Genomic DNA, 17,897 nt, shown 5'->3' with positions numbered 1-17,897 from the left:
CAGTCGATAAATGTACCTAGGCCTATTGTTGATATGAGATCAAGTTAATGCCAGATTCACCATTGATTACATTCTCTTGAAATGTAACATAGTTGAGAGCCTCAAATATTATCCCAGACATGTTTTCTGATAATACATATAATGCAACTCTGAAACATAATAATAAAACAAAATTAATGGTATTTGATCTAATGTGATCGTCAAAAACGTAACCTGTAGTGAATGAAAGATCAAAACTATGTTTTGCAAAAATGTAATCTCAGACGATCCGTTCGTAGAACAAGATGTACGCTTCTGAATGCAGAACCTTGTCCAACGAAACCTGACGGACATGTGCATCGCTTACGTTATACCACACACTTGAGGAGGAGGAGGAGTCACTCTCTTTAACTTTCTTACCTCCTCCTCCTCTAACATACGCCACATAGTGACCTCCTCTCATTGTCCCTGAATGCTCCACCAATCCAGCTAATCTATAAACCGGCGGGTCTTCTCCACTACACCTAAACGAACCAACAAAAAACAAAGAAGCAGTTTCATATTGTGTAGACATTTCAAAACCGATCATGTAGAAGAGAGGAGATGATCACCTTGGGTCCATATAGTGTCGAAGATCGATGACTTCTTTGAAAGCAACATGACCATTTAACTTACTTAGCCTACCACGCAGGTCTTGGCTGAATCGCTTTAGATGAATGGTTAAGACAGGTGGAACTTTGTTTAGAAGTACTCTTTTCGTTGCATCTCTTTTCACTGTTATCACTTTCTCCGAATCTTCTTCGCCTTCGGATTCACTGTCATTAGAACTCATAGCTTCTCTTCCACTATCACTTGGATCTTGCTTCACATCGGTTTCTCCCAAAACTCCATCTTCATTTTCACTCACCCACCCGTTGCTGGTGTTGCTTGATTTTCTCTTTTCTCTCAACCGTTGGAGTTTGAGGTTCTTTGAACAGTTCTCGCAGTTCCAAGCATTGTCGTCAGACAAAATCTCTGGCTTAGTGAAATGAGCTAAACACCTCTCTACAGACACTGGTGAATCCGAATCATCGATTTCTTCAGGATCAGACTCGCTGCTGAACGCCGTAAAACCAACAGCTCCAGAGGCTTCAGGCTTACAAGGAGGTCCACAAACAGGCCCTTCGGTAACCTCAGGCTCATCGAATAAACCGCCTAAACCGACAAAATCATTGTTTTCTGGTTCTTGATGATCACCAGTAACAAATGAAGATGAAGAAGCCTCACCCTCATCATAGGAAGATACGTTTTCTTTGTATGGCATGTAGAGGACTTGCGAATCTGCAACCATCAACGGAACCTCTTCCTCATCCCAAGGATTCACCGAGGAAGAACTTTCCCCTAAACCAGGATCCAAACCAATGCAACTATCTTGATTGATCTCAGCAGAAATAGCGCTTGTAGCTGTGCATTCATCAGACTGTACATCTTTTTCATCTGCCTTTGCAAACTCGTCACTATCTTGTATCTGTCTCTCTGTGTTACCTTCTGAAGCCTGATCACCCAATGAAACCGAAGTACTGGCAGGAATGTTTGGACATGGAACAGTTCGACTAGCCTCAGGTGTTGGGGTTTTATCACTAACGCTATCTTCCACATCAAGATTTGTCTCATCTCCAGAGGGTTCTGGCGCAATAACGTCCAACCAGAAGCTATCAAAAACAGTATCACTTTGAGCTACACTCTCTGATGTCTCCTTATTGTCAAGAGTTATAACCGAAGGAGTCTCTGAAACCGCACCATTGTCAGCTGCGGCATCAACAGAGCTCGGTTCCGGCATAGCCTTAGTTGGGAGGACTTTTGAAACTTTACTCACCTTTGACACATTCTTAGAGACTCTCTTCGGTGGAAGCTTACCTTTCTTTGCTCGGGAAAGGGCTTGCTGCTTCTTAGGAGGAGTTTTCTTAAACGGCACAGGCAAAGAGAGATCCAAAAACGGCTCATAGATTTTCGAGGAATGCCCACACTCAATACAAGAAACAATGCTCGAAGTCTCGCCTCCAAACACAGAATCCACAAGAGTAGTAGTAGTAGTAGTAGCCTTCTCATCATCATCACAAACACCACCACGCCTCTTCCTCCAGGCAGATTCTTCCGTGCTCAACGAATCCAGCAAACATCGCAGCAGCTCGTGGCTATCATGCTGGTCATATCCCCTAAACTGCGGCGCCTTAGCGCAGAAAGTCGCGAAAAAGGCTCTAGGATTGATCACACTCTTTAAACCCGCCTCTGGCTTCATCTCAGCGAATAGTTTCCTTAAAGAAGAAGCAAGAGGCAGACCAACACCAGACACATCCTCCTTCAAGAAGTGGCATCGTAACTGATCCAAAGAGAGAAGATTCTGCATTATAGAGTTAAAGAAACACGTGTTCCCAAGGTTAACTAAACCTCTCACAACATAACCATCTCTTGCTTCTACACCAATGGTTACAATGTCACTAGTGATACTCATACTCCCACTTCCTTCGGCATCATCAGATGAAGAAGGAGCTAAACTGTTTAAAGACCGTTCTTTCATCAGTTTAACAACCTCCAACAACGCATCTTTCTTCTCACCGTTAGGGAGAAGCGAGTTGCAGGGGAAACACCATCGTAACTGAGGATTCTCCCATTGAATCACCAAACGGTGACGTGTCGATCTGATGTGTTTGAGAACATGACTCTGCGGTAAAGTTGGCAAGCCAACACCTCCACAGACATAACAGCCACATTCCAAACAAACCCAAATAGCTTTATGTTTCCCCTTATTACTACCCTTTGCTTTCGCCCCTTCCTTGCATTCATGACACTTGATCACCTGAGAAGACTTAATCTTGTCCAAGACTTTGTCTAAATTTAGACCTTTATCGAAATGCACACAAGCTTGCTTCTCCTTAACTGCCTCCTCAGCTACTTCACTAGGCTGTTCGGAGAGATTCTTGGTCTGATTCAGATTCTCCTTAGTTTGAGCTTTCTTCTTAGCTTTCTTCCCCATCACTTGCTCCTCCTATCTAGAATGTTAATAAAAGTTATTACAACAATGAAGATAAGATTCAATCTCTTATTACTGCTAAGCTGAACCACAATCGTAATAGGGAACAAAGCAAATTAAATAAAATAAAAAAAACAGAATCGAGAGATTTTACCAGCAAAAACCTCAGGATTTAGGAAGAATCGAAAATTAGGATCTGTGGCTTAACAATCACTGAGAGGGGAGACTTGTGTCGTCGTCGTTGCTGCCGCCGTCAGAAAGGGGATCGAGAGTCAGTCATGTGATAGGATTCGCTACCGATGAACCAGAGCAAAGGCTTGCTTGATTGATTGGTTCATCCTTAACCGGTTGTAATTTACTACCGGTTTGATTACAGTTTCATACCGATTACCGTAGAATCAATTAAAAATAGAGGACTTTTTTCCCAAGTAATTTGATTCAATATTAAATATAGCAAAATTCACAATCAATAAAACAAGGATTTAATGTAAAAAAACAAGGATTTGAAGTTTTGAACTCAAAAAAAAGTTTTGAAAATAAGGATTAGCTCTGTATTTTCAGCTAAGCACATAATTATTTCATTATTCTTTTCTCATTGCAGTATATTATTTAGATGGAATTAAAAAAAAAGGTTAAGCTCCTATGCAACAAAACAAGACTTAGCTTTCCAAGCAATCAACAAAATGTACAAAAATTGGATTTTTACAAAATTTGAAGTTTTGAACTAACTATCCTGTAATTTCTTCGAGTTTCTTTTTACAAAATGGATTTTTATTTTGTTTTATGTTTAATCATTGCTGGCTGCATCCATGTGCTACTAGCCAATGCTAATGTCAATAAAATGATACTGAAAATGAAGAAGCTCCAATGCAGCAAATCCAACAAAACAAGTCTCAGCATTTCCAAAAGACCAACAAAATGTTTACAAAATAAAAAAGGTTCACTCCTAAACAAACATGCCTTGTTGCAGAAGAAAACTAAAATAAAACAAAAGAGAATGTCTTATGCCACAAGTAACCATATAAAACCCTTTCCTCTCTCTAACCTTCTTACCTGCGACACCAAAACGAAACAAGAGAAGAATTAATCTTCAGTTCTGCTGAGCAGCCACCACCACAGTCGCCTCTTCAGCTTTCTTCACCGGAGACGTTTCCATCACAACAACATCACTCGCTTTCTCCTTAGGAGCCACCACTATCTCACTCGGATTAGGGTTAAGGTTCACACCTGAAGGAGCAAGAGATGGCTCCTCCATCTCAGCATCAGAATGTAGCTCGCTTTCCCCTGAGACACCGCTTGAATCCCCTTCGTCGTCCTCTTCTTCTTCTTCTATCGGAACATCAGCTTCAGCAATCTCTACATTCTGCTCAGGAAGCCTCTGCTGCAACGGAACAGCATTGCTTATAAGCTGTCCTGTCCTAAGCCTCTCTCTGTAGTCTTCCATCTCAGTTCTGTACCTCTCTTTGTCCTCCATGGCCTTCCCTTGGTACACCAATCTCTCTTGCTCATTGAGCTTGTTCCAGAGCTCACCAATCATCCTGCTGATCTCCCTATCTTTACCGGGATGCAGCGGCTTCAGCCTTGCGTGCTGCTCGGCGAAAAAGAAGTTATAACCGCTTCTGTTAGGCTTCGGATGAGCAGGATCACGCCTCTTGATCTCTGACTTCTTCCTTCTCCTGCGGCGCTTCGCCACTCCTCCAGTAACAACCCCCTGAGGATAAGGACCATTGTTGTTCCAAGCGTTGGTGAAGCCACCGTGATGACTCTGATGAGCAGCAACTGTGTTCTCTGGAACAAGCTGATAGAGAACTCCTTTGAGCTGCTCTGATCCCATTGTCACAGTTACAAGGTAACCGTCTTCGAATTTCCCATCCACAACTCCAAACACATCAGCACCATTTAAAACTCCTGAAACAATTTTTAGTCAGTCATAGTTTCTCTCAAGTTAGACTATTTGTTTAGAGAGAGAGAGAGAGAGAGACCTCCAGGGTTGATCCTTGGTTGTGGTGTAAAAGCTAAACCTTGAAGCTCTTGTGGAGGTCTCATGGCTCCCCCCTGCATAAGCCCTGGTGCACCAGATGGGGTATGGAGAGAGTCTACAGAAGAAATGGTGTTAAAAGTAAGCTCAAGTGAAAAAATGTGTTGTTGTAATGAGTTAAGAACCTGGAGGAATGTGGCTGTTGGATCTGAAGAAATAGATTTGCTCATAGTTGTTAAGGAGGGAGAAGTAGTATTTGCGCAGGACATATGATGCGTTTGTAGCTGTTGGTGGAAAGACAAATGTTGCAGTCACTTCTTTCCATCTCCTTTCATGAAGTATCTGTAGTAGTACATAGAAGGTACATGATCCCAAGAACAATGTGTATAAGCCTGGAGTTAGACTATAGTTTGAAATAACATACCTTATTGATTCCACCACGAGAGGTTACCTCAACAAAAAGCTTGTGCAAGTCCAAATCTCTCCCTCCTATGATGGGAACCCTATTATCACATAGTCAACATGAAGAATTGTTAGAACTGGAAGCTAAATGTCTCCACTGAATTATTGACCTTGGCCCAAATTGTTAAAAAAAAAGTAAAATTTATCATGTTTTCTTAAAGAAATGTTTATATCCCCGAAAATCTCAGATCCGGCTCTTTCAAATGCATCACACAAGAAGCAAAAGAACCAATGCAAGCAAAACACAAGAACATATTTGGTTAGAATAACTACAAACTTACTCTCATAAGTCATAAAAAAGAGACAAGGGGAAAAAAAAGAGACTTACATGAACTTAGTACTCAACTGAGAGTGTAGCCTTTCCAATGAACCCATGAAGAGCTTAGGGTCAGCAACCACAGCTTCATACGTTGCTTCAGGTGTAATGCGAATATTGTCCATAGGAACTGACCCTTGCTTAAGACAAGAGCTTGATGCTGCCATCCCTTTACACACCAAAGAAAAAATACAAAAAGGTAAACACTTTAAAGACCATTAACCCTCTTTACCAACCACAAAACCTTCTTCAGCATTTACTTTTCTGCTTATTAATGAAACAAAAAGTCAGAGACTTTAAGACTCTGCATATCTAAAACTCAAAGATAGACAAGCAGAGGATATTATCCATATATATGATGTAATGATGACAACAAGTATATAGATGCAAAAAAAAAAATAAAGGCTTCAAGGAAAAAGCTGCAGAGGTCCCTCCATGATTCTCCTCGTTCCTGTTTCTTATATGCAAAACAAAAACTGAATAGACAGATTGCCATTAAATGTAAAAGGGACTTGTGCTAGAAAAGCAACTACACTTTTAAGGTTTCAATGACAACGACACATCTAAGCCCCACCCAATCTCTTTCTCTGTCTCAAAAAAGGGGATCTTTGTAGGAACACAAACCGAGACAATCCTTAAGAGATATCTAAAGACAACTTAAGCAAAAAAAGACAACTTAATGTCCAACAACAGCCATTAGATCCCTGTTTATATGACCGCACAAGGAATAGATTTTTGTATAGATGCAACAGAGAAAACGATGATAGTATATAAACAAAGGCCATACGACAGAATGATGATAAAATAATAGTAGAGAAAGGTTTAAAAATGAATAAAAAGATCTCACCTTTGCTGACCATTCACCCTTGAATATTCATAAAAATCAAACCTTTGGGTTCCTTTTAATGGTAAAGCAATGCATAGAGAATATAATGGAAGGTACGTTGATGCGTATGTTTGAAGAGGAACCCAGATGAAGCAAATAAACAGATGGGGAGGCTATAAATAGGTCAGATTTGTATATTTACCAAAGGGTGATGAGAGGATTTGAGCAATGAGAAATAATGCAACCATATATAAGGGGAAGAGGAAAATTAGATTTTGAAGATTGGCCACAAAAATCAGTTTTCAAAATTTGTATTTTAATATTTCTTTGTGGGTAAATATAGGCCAGTGAATTTCATTCAAACCCCAGATTTTATATAAAACAATAATCATGCATATAATTTTGTAACATTTGTTCGAAGTTGTTATGTTTGAGTGGTGCAGAATCATTGAGCTATAAATTAATTAGAGCGGTTTTTATCAAATAAAGTCAAGAAGCAAAAAAAGGAAGATATATATACACAATTTTAAAATAGTTATAATTTGATATAACCTTTTCTAAATTTATAACAGAGACGAACAAAAATGAATTATGATGATTTTCTTTATTTGTTCTAAATGATGAGACTTAGCATGTAAGGCATATTCAACTTTCCAAGCATACATTCCTAGAATAGTCCAAATAAAAATAGAATATAATTACAATTATTGTCTAAATATAGATAATAATAATTATATGAACTAGTTACATGCATTTAGTTAAGTGGTTAAAATTTTATACTGTATATGTTCATTTTTCCATCAGATATGTTGATTCAGTTTTTTTTTTGCCAAAAGATTGAGAAAATATTAATCCTTAAAATAAAAAAATATCTTATCAAATTTTAAATATAGTAATTGGTTAGAATTTTATTGATATAAGAACACAAAGAAACATATTTTGTTTGTTTTTCTCTGGATTATGAAACTAACCTTTAAATCATATTCAATTTACTAAACATGTATTCCTAAAAATATTCTTGGTCCAGTAAAAAGTATATGACAAAATATTATATGTATTGCTCAATTATAGATGATGTTTGGTAATTAATTTAAGAAAATACATGTATTTGGTTCAGTGTTAAAATGTATATCGTATTTGTTTATTTCTATCAGAGTTGGATGATATTTTCCAAAAACACTTTGCAAATAATATATAAGACATTTAAGAAAACAGAATATAAATATTTTGCCAGTTCTAACAACAATAATTTAATAAAATTATAGTTACGTTATCATATATAACTTTGTATGTATATATATATATACATAAGAAAAAATATATTTCAAAAAAAGGGAGTGGGATACTAGGATACGAGTGCAGTAACGTAAGAATGATATTTCATTAATAAAAAACGTATGAACGATATTTTATAGTTCTTTCATATTATATGCTGATAAAATATATTTATTACATGTTCATGTGGTTTTCATTTTCAAATGTGGAAATAAATAGACTAGATGTTATTTCGAGCCCTCGTAACAGTATAATTTCAAAAAGTGAATTTGATATATAATTCATTATTGTATTTATTACTGAGTCAATTTTTATTTATTAGCAGCGAGTGAATTTTGTTTTTTTTCACATATACAGTATATATATATCAATTTTGTTTATGATGCCACAAATACTTATTATATCGTTTAATAGTTGATTAAACTCAACCATACATATAGCAAACAATGGTATTACAAAAAAATATTCTGTTAAAAAATCGATTCGTTTGTTCAAAAAAAAAATCGTTTAATCGTAATTATCTTTTTTTCCTTAGTTTTTGTTATGAATGTAAATAACCAAACTACTTGCGCATAGTTTAAGGAATGAAGTGCAAAATGATGAACTGAAAATAAAAGTCCTTTGATAATATTTTGTTGGTTAGATTTCTCACTTTTGTAAATGTTAGTTTATCAGTTTCTCTCTAGTCTATTTATAATATCAACTAGTAAGATTCATGCACAGTTTCTAAAGGTAAAAGTGGGGAAAATCTTAAGAAAGGGATATTTTATAACATATCTCTGCCTTTTTAATCTATCTTATTAGTAGCATAGATGTACATTTTAGTAGGGGTAATTGGTTATTGTATTTTAATGGATTTGAAAATCCGAACTAAATCTAGTGTTATTGGTTCTGTGATTTTCAAATCTGTATTAAAATCATGTGTTATTAGTTTAATGATTCATAAATTCAATATCAAATCAAGTGTTATTCAATCGTACGGATTTACTAATATATTTGATTTTATAATGGATTTGAATGGATTTGTTTGGATTTTTTAGTTAAAAATACAAAGACTCAAATCCGAGAGAAAACCTCCGGATTTATATATTTTACTTGGATTTATAAATACTATATATATTTCTAAATCAATCAAAATATATAAACCAATAACACCTTCTTTCCATCTCAAGAATTTACAAAATATCATAGCTGACTTTGCATACATTCAAAACATAATACAAGAATAACAATTAATATTATTGTGTAAAAAAGCTATTTTACTCAAATGGAAAGCATGAATTATTGTTTGATAATTTTTGTATAAAAACAGCTAGTATTTGTGTAAAAAATTAGTAAAAACAGCTATTTTTTGTGAGTAAGAAAATATCATCAATTGTTGTTTTAGTAGCTGTAAATTGATATTTTGTGTAAAAACAAGGTAGTGTACAGTCCTATTTTCATTTCATACTCATGGTAGCCACATTGGGTATGGGCATTCGGTACCCATTCAAGTTCGGTTTGAATCTATTCAGATTTCAGATTTTTGGAATTAGATATTCAGTCTCACTCGGATGTTTACAAATTCTGGTTCGGGTTCGGTTTGGATATTTGCGGGTTCGGATAACCCATTTAAATTATTTTGAAAAATTAAAAATTCATATATGCTTTAATTTTTAAAATCTTAAAAACTAAAAATAGTATAAAATATATATATTTGAATAGTATATGCAAAATACCTAATTTAACACAAAATAGGTTTGACTTGAATATTTGAATGGAAAGTCAATAGATATATCAAGTACTTTTGGTGTTTTGAATATTGTTTAGCTATTTTAAATATTTACTTTTGACTATTTGTATATATTTTCAAGTATTTCAGACAACTTCAAAATATCTTATATATTTTGGATATTAAATCTAAAAAATAATTAAAATATTTAAGTATATAAATCTGATTCGAATATATTCGGATTTCTGTTCAGTTCTGATTTTTTAAATATCAAAATTTTAAACCCGATCGGATATTTAACCAATATATATCCGAGTTTGGTATTACTTTTTTTTGGATCGGATTCGTTCTTTGGATTCAAATTTTTTGCCGAGCCCTAGTAGCCATCAACCTTAAGATAATCTGCATTTTATTGATGAAATTACATTTGTACTCTTTTAAAATCCCTTTCTTCTTTTTAATCTATGGACTAGAGAGACATTAAGTTGTGTAATATTTGTTTCTATCTCTCGCTACAAATGAGAAACACGTAGGACATATACCTAGCAAAGCTGGGATTTGTATTACTTGCAACGTCGATGAGATTCATATTGCTTTTGATCATCCATGATCCATGTTAGTCTTTCTCTTGTACTTGTGAGTAGTGTCGTCGTTGCAGCATCCCACAAGATGGTAAGTGTTTTGGAAACCTGCTTGGCCAATACCATCACAATATAAGAACATGAAACGAATCAACACGGAGGGAGGATCAGAAGGAGGCAACTCTCCGTGACGGATGACAGACGGTGTTGAGTATACCGGTTAACGGGTTGAGTTAATTGGAATATTTAAAAACAAATGAACAATGTTATTATTATGAACTTCTTAAAAATGTCAAAAATTATTATGAAAAGTGACCTAGGATTCGAAACTGGTTTACTGGTCAAAGAAAGTTTATAAACCACTAAAACATTACATAATGGATGTTAAACTCTTGGTATTAGACAAAGAGATATTATAAATACAGAGGATATGAGTTTGCTTGCAATGCAAGGTGAGAGCAAATTAAAGGAAAGATTGCCAAGACTAAGATGAACAAGATACCTAGCTAGAGGAAGATTACTTGTACCTCGTCTCGAGAATTGACAAGGGATTTGTAAAGATTTTCATTTTGAGTTCGTCTTAGAGGGACATCAACAAAGTAATAACCACTAGGGCAAATCATATATATATATATATATATAAAGCATTGATAGAAAAAAAAAACTCAAACCATGAAAAGTTTTATTTATGTTCCTAGAAAGCGAACAATTTAGTCATCCCTGTTGATAATAACTTAAACGAACCTAAGTAGTCAACACCTCAGCTAGATCTGCTTCATTAAGCATTTCAAAAGAGCCGAGAATTGTTCTTTGCAACAATCTCCAAAGAACTCTTTGTAGGAACCTTATTTTACTACCATAGGACAACTGATATTTGTAAAGAATAATAAGAACATAAACTAAAATTTCAATACCAAAATATAAAAATAAAGAAGAATTGCAGAGTCGAGATAGTTAATCTCTTTCCTTAAATCTTTAAACGCCCCGTAGTGTGACGGTTTTATGGCGCTCAGATTCCCAAGATACAACTGCAGCATTGTTTCTGTTTACCATCACCGAAAAACAGAATCTATCGAACCTATTTCTGTGATGTACTCTCAGACTCAAAATAAAAAAAAATACTAGCATAACTATTCTGAGTGGGAGAAATGTTTCTTGATTGTATGAATGTGTGTGTTTTCTAAATGGCTCACAAGCCTTTATATAGAAATATAATGAGAAGCACAAGTTTCATTTTTCAACACAAAAATGAAACCTCCATAGTGCACTAATGGAGTTTTTAATTCTTGTCATTATTATGTGAATTTATTCCACATTTTGACCAAGAAATTAAAGAATAAAATTATTATTGTTTTGACCAATTCAAACAAAATAATATACTTTAAAATGGATTTCTTTTTTATATTTTATCAATATAAAAGATCAACATATATTTGGTTTATAAGAATAAGTCAATGAACATGAAGTCCAACTAACAAATCAAAAAACCCAAATCCAAGTTCAAATATCCAATGTGTGTATTTGCTTCTTTATACAAGTTTTTCAAATCACACACATTAGACCTCCATTTCTCATTCAAATAAAACTTCTTTTTTTGACATATGAATACATTATTCATAATGTTCAAAAAATAGTTCCAACAATCCCCCACATGAATAGAAATGACTCTAGACACTAGACGACTCGACAGACTTTCTAGACAAGACTCAACTTCCTAGAAAAGACTCGACAAGACCTAACTAAGGACTTTTGAGAGTACAAACGAAAAATCCACTGCATGATGAGTTGGTAGCAATTTTTCAGCTAATGTACACAAATCATTAAAAGCTAATGCTTATCCTGTATTCTTTACATGTAGCACTGTTTAATCATCATAGGAACTGGGTATAGACCGAAGTCTTACAGTGCTTTGGACAGACTTAGTTTCACTTAGTTGTCTCCTTGAACCTATTTCTTGGGATCTCCAGTCAGTTAGGTAGAGTTACCGCGAAACCTCATCTTAATTCACAGGCGACCCATTCCTTTTGATGATATAACAATTTGATCTCATGACACACCTTTAATTAAAGGATCCTAGGTTGTCACCATAGTGAACATAATCTCTTGAGATTAGTGGAGATCAATTGTCTAATGATTTTTGTCATCTTTTATTCAAGATACAATTAACCATTATACACAAAACTCAGTGTATGACACTAGCTTGTTTTTTTTTTTTAATAAAAAAATTATATTGTGATAACTATCACTAAGTTCATATGACCTCTTGCCAACGACTTTATATGGTAAGCAAAGCTTCCCCCACATTTCTTGAGATAGCTCAAAACATGCATAATTACATTTAACATCTCTTAAGAGTTTAGAAAATTAATCTACAACTCCTTTAGATTTAAATGAATTAAAAGCAATTTCAAAAATTATTACAATTTTCTTGAAAAAATGTGTTTCATTCTTAGAAATTCACATTTTACATACAACTATTTTCATAGTTCTCTCAAGTTGATTTATAAATCTAACTTGTATGTTTTGGATCTTTTCCAAACACATATTTTGCTTTTTTAGCAAATATACACAAGATATTATTTGTGTCATCAAAACCACCATTATATATGATTATTTTCAACCATATTGACTTTATAAACTACAATACACATGTCAGTTTCAATCATATTGGTCTGAAAATTATCATTGTTTTTACATGGTCAATCTTCTTGTAACTTGCATTTAAGCATTGATGAAATATAAATGTTTATGACCAATATCAACAAACATTTTATTTCCTATGGCAAATGATTTATATGTGGCAGACCTCTCCCAAACTTAATTTGGGGCGTCGACTCACTAAATCTATTTCCATATATATATCATTCGATCTCTTAAAAATCGAGATTTTATTAATCACTTTGGTTTAGCTATATTGTCATATGGGTTTGTTCACTAGAAACCAAACCCAGATTAATATACTACTCAATACCAAACATATGACTAATAAAGTTTAAACAACAACTCCACAATAAGTAATCCAGAAAAACGTTTTATTCCACATATTGTTTTACTAATTAAATATCAATAGTTAAAACATATCTTTGACCAAAAGCAATAAACCTTTTTCCTTTGCAATTTGTAACGGTTGGATATAAAATCTACATCAGTTTTTTTTTTCTCTTTTTCTTTTCAAAAAACATATTGAAAATGATAAAAAACTGACATAATTTTTTTTTTAAATCATCAAATTTTGCAATTTAATATAATCAATAATCAAACACCACAACCTGCAATTTATCTTCCCGTTCGATTGCTAGAACCCACGATCAGCACCTGTTGACTAGTTTCATAAAACTTAAACCAGTGTTACTATCATTAGTGCTGAAAACAAGATCGATCACTGCTATTGACTGAACAGGAATAAAACTAATAACCAATAAATCATGCAAATCACAACCGAAACACGTAAGTGCAGGAGAATTATTTTAAATAATTCAACCGATCCTGCAAAAAATAATGTTAGCTCAAGAACACAAGCTTTACACAATCTCAAAAGCTGGTTGAAGAAAACACAAATCCAGATTTTGTTTCGAGGCCGTCGATTAACCTGTTCTTAAAAAAAAAACAATAACTTTTAACAAATATCAGTATTGTTAGTGCAAAAGCATAAACAATATTTAAAGATTTAAGAGTGTAGGAACCTTATTTTACTACCATAGGACAACTGATATTTGTAAAGAATAATAAGAACATAAACTAAAATTTCAATACCAAAATATAAAAATAAAGAAGAATTGCAGAGTCGAGATAGTTAATCTCTTTCCTTAAATCTTTAAACGCCCCGTAGTGTGACGGTTTTATGGCGCTCAGATTCCCAAGATACAACTGCAGCATTGTTTCTGTTTACCATCACCGAAAAACAGAATCTATCGAACCTATTTCTGTGATGTACTCTCAGACTCAAAATAAAAAAAAAATACTAGCATAACTATTCTGAGTGGGAGAAATGTTTCTTGATTGTATGAATGTGTGTGTTTTCTAAATGGCTCACAAGCCTTTATATAGAAATATAATGAGAAGCACAAGTTTCATTTTTCAACACAAAAATGAAACCTCCATAGTGCACTAATGGAGTTTTTAATTCTTGTCATTATTATGTGAATTTATTCCACATTTTGACCAAGAAATTAAAGAATAAAATTATTATTGTTTTGACCAATTCAAACAAAATAATATACTTTAAAATGGATTTCTTTTTTATATTTTATCAATATAAAAGATCAACATATATTTGGTTTATAAGAATAAGTCAATGAACATGAAGTCCAACTAACAAATCAAAAAACCCAAATCCAAGTTCAAATATCCAATGTGTGTATTTGCTTCTTTATACAAGTTTTTCAAATCACACACATTAGACCTCCATTTCTCATTCAAATAAAACTTCTTTTTTTGACATATGAATACATTATTCATAATGTTCAAAAAATAGTTCCAACACTCTTGAGCCCTAATAGGAGATTCCTCCTCCATGATGGAGTCAAATTCTTTCATTACTTGTATTCCTTGTTCCTGAACACCTTTGTAGAAGTCGATAAACTTATGATAGTAATCAGAGTGGGCCTCCACACACTCTATCAAATCACCAGAATCATTATTAGTGGATTCTACCCAGTTCATATATGATTCTTTGCAAGCACCCCCTATCATGTAGTCCGTATACTTATTGTAGTCGTCATTGAAGGCGGCTTCGAAACCCTTAAACCCTTTGGTAGCGATTTCATCAACCTTGGAAGCCAAGTGAGCCAGCGCACACTCCTCCAGCTTAGTCTCGGCTTCTTTGCAAGCGTCTTCATGTGGAGAACAAGTGGACTCAGAATTCCCCATATTCGCTTTAATGGTGGCTGGGTTCTAAGACAAAATAAACTGACATTATATAGATGATACTGGGGATCTGAGGTTGCTTGCCATGCAAGGCGACAAAAATAATGAAAGTTTTCCAAAGAAGAAGATACCTAGCCTAGCTACCTCGTTTCGAGAAAGTTTCCATACGGTTTTGGTGATTCAAATCAAATCGGGGAAATTTTCTATAAATGGGTCTTGGCCAAAGAGGCAATGTTATCAATACAAAGGCATTCGAGCTTGTTTGCAAGGCAAGGCCGAGAGCCAAAAGGAAATTGCGAGAGATAAAACGGGGAAAAAGTACTAAAAACGTCTTGTCAACAGCATCCTCCTAGTGACTCTGTATATAGTATTTGAGTCCTCCCCATGGCCGCCTTAGTGATCGTTTAACTTGTGCTAGTTTCTCTGTTTTCGTTTGTGTCAGAAAAAAAAGGAATTGACTCGTTAATTAGTCAAACTTCCACTACATTCATATGTTGCTTAATTACAACTTTTAAATAATAGTATGATTAATATCTGCCTCCTGGCAGAGCCGGTGTTCCTCTTGTTTTGTACAGAAAAGATGAGCAATAGACAAAAGGGAAGAGAAGTCAGTTTTGGTTGGTGGTTTAGTCCTCTCTTTCAACATCTTTTCTCTTTTTTTTTTTCACTCTTATTGATTACCTTCTTCTTGTTTTGGTTTGTGCTATAGTTTCTTGGCGAGTGGGATATGAGTTGTTAGAATGGTAATGGTCGACATACATATCATCCGTATTAGTGTGTATTATTATCTGAGGGAGAGTCTGCTGTCTCTTTCATTTATTTTGTATCAGAATAGACGTTCGTGGCTTTTGTATATGTTTTTTTTTTTTTTAAAGAAAGTTTCATCTCATACATTTGTAACGTTTGTGTTGATAATATCATGATATGAAATATTTTCTTGGCTCCCGTTGGGTTGTCTTAGGTAGCCAAAAAAAATAACTATGAGCTATGACTCTTTTTTTTGTGTATCCGTGAGCGTTTTATCAAATTAATTAGGGAGACATGGGCATGGGAAAAGAAGGTCATTTTATAAGTTTGGTTTTAAAACAAGGTTCAAGACTAGAGACAATCTTAAGTTCGGCAATATGATTATGAGTATTGAAAGCATTTGACAATTTTATGCGAGTATACATTACATGAATATACATATATACTAACGCGTACGTTTTACTACCGAAAAATAATATACGAAGGGTTACAAAATAAAATCATACATTCATATATATAGACCAACCAAATAGTTTCCTAATGCTTCTATATGTGATTACCATGCATATTTGCTTTCACTGCTTGTCGTTGCCATATTAATCCCCACCACTGATGCGCCTTACAGCTTATCCTACAAGAAAATTCAGAATCTACTACAACTTAAAGATGATTCAGTACTAAAACTCATTAACCATTTACTGCAAAACAAAACAAGACATCTATAACATATTCACCCAATTTTATTCCAGAACTAACAGAGTTAAGAAGCAGAAAATAAATAGTAGAACTGAGTTGATCTCAATGTGTATGTACCCGTTTGTAACGATGTCTCTTGTCACCATGCCGGTGGCCTCTCTCCTTTCGTCTGTCTATGTTCCCCTTCTTCGCGTGCTATCCGAGCTACTTCCTGTAATGGTCGAATTGTATGCTCGTGTTTTTTCAGATAAACAGAAAAGATTTGAAAAGCAAATAAGAACTTGTTTTGTAAACTACAAACCTTCCTTCTCAGCTTCGGCAAATAACTCCTTCTCAGACTGGTGTGTGTATAGCAGAGTATACTTACCACATAACATTGCTAATACTATAAAAGCATGCATGCTGAAACTCATTTAGTACTTGTACCTCGTTTCGAGATATTGGACATGGGGTTTCCCATATGTTACGGTGATTCAAATCAAATTGGGTAAATTGTGGTAAAATGAGAAACACGTGCTGGGATTGATTTGTAAAAGATTTTTCTCGTTTTCGAGTTCGTGTAGAGGGGTTTCAATTTGACTGAAACATCAACAACTAGGGCAAATCATATATTAAAAAAAAAAGCATTATAGAAAGAAAAAAAAACTCAACTATCAAAAGTTTTATTTCTGTTCCTAGAAAGCGAACAAATTTCGTAGAAAAAAAAAGAAGAAGAAAAAGAACAATTTAGTCATCCTTGTTGATAAATAACCTAAAGTAACCTTAAAAGCCATTTACCAAAATTAATAAACCCAGGACCAAATTCCTCTTCTTCTTCTTCGTTGAAGCCCTCCTCGATGAGGCAATCCATACAAGCAAAGTATTGTTCTTTGCAACAATCTCCTTCTCCTTTCGTGAAGAACTCGTGAACCCCCAAAGCCAATTTGACTTCCCCTCCGGGAAACATGGATTCAACTTCCTTCGACACTTGTTTGTCAATAATCTCGTTATACTTATGATAGTAATCAGAGTGGGCTTCCATACACTTCAACATGGCTATCTGCTTATGCGTATTATCCCTATCAGGGCATTCCGAAAGTGCCATAAATGGCTCTTTGCAAGCACCTCCTTTCATGTAGTCCGCAAACTTATCTTCTGCTACGTCATGGGAAGCATCGGTTTTAAAAACCGAAGTCATCGCTTTGGTAGTGAGTTCCTTCACTTTGGGAAGAGTCAGCATACACTCTGTCAGCTTATCCTCGGCTTCTTTGCAACCGCCTTCATGCGGAGAACAAGTGGTGGACGGCGGGACTTGGTCGTTTGAAGAATGGGACTCAGAATTCACCATATTCGCTTTAATGGTGGTGGCTGGGTTTTTAGACAAAATAAAGTGATATTATATACATGCTGGGGATGTGAGCTTGCTTGTGAAGCAAGGCGAGAGAAAAAATGAAATATTTCCAATAAGAAG

General features: G+C 34.7%; 3 protein-coding genes across 3 annotated transcripts; all 3 read right to left on the bottom strand.

The window, feature by feature from the left end:
* Positions 1-44: 44 nt before the first annotated feature.
* LOC106369234 (ubiquitin carboxyl-terminal hydrolase 2-like) lies at positions 45-3,305 on the bottom strand. The gene is made up of 3 exons (XM_048741955.1): positions 3,144-3,305; positions 591-3,008; positions 45-503 (listed from the first exon to the last, which is right to left on the bottom strand). Exons 2-3 carry the CDS (start codon positions 2,990-2,992, stop codon positions 260-262), a joined length of 2,646 nt encoding a protein of 881 aa, XP_048597912.1. The 5' UTR covers positions 2,993-3,008; positions 3,144-3,305; the 3' UTR covers positions 45-259.
* A 561-nt stretch (positions 3,306-3,866) lies between these two features.
* On the bottom strand, positions 3,867-6,925 carry LOC106420070 (high mobility group B protein 15). Its single transcript, XM_013860901.3, has 6 exons — positions 6,593-6,925; positions 5,758-5,914; positions 5,392-5,470; positions 5,153-5,309; positions 4,972-5,085; positions 3,867-4,897 (listed from the first exon to the last, which is right to left on the bottom strand). Exons 1-6 carry the CDS (start codon positions 6,603-6,605, stop codon positions 4,080-4,082), a joined length of 1,338 nt encoding a protein of 445 aa, XP_013716355.2. The 5' UTR covers positions 6,606-6,925; the 3' UTR covers positions 3,867-4,079.
* A 3,232-nt stretch (positions 6,926-10,157) lies between these two features.
* On the bottom strand, positions 10,158-15,007 carry LOC106363859. The gene is made up of 2 exons (XM_048740601.1): positions 14,620-15,007; positions 10,158-10,246 (listed from the first exon to the last, which is right to left on the bottom strand). Exons 1-2 carry the CDS (start codon positions 15,005-15,007, stop codon positions 10,158-10,160), a joined length of 477 nt encoding a protein of 158 aa, XP_048596558.1.
* Positions 15,008-17,897: the final 2,890 nt, after the last annotated feature.

Source organism: Brassica napus, chromosome A9, assembly GCF_020379485.1.
Source record: "Brassica napus cultivar Da-Ae chromosome A9, Da-Ae, whole genome shotgun sequence".
Taxonomy (NCBI): Eukaryota; Viridiplantae; Streptophyta; class Magnoliopsida; order Brassicales; family Brassicaceae; genus Brassica; species Brassica napus.
The sequence above is the reverse complement of the archived record's forward strand: the minus strand, read 5'-3'. Positions and strand labels throughout refer to the sequence as shown.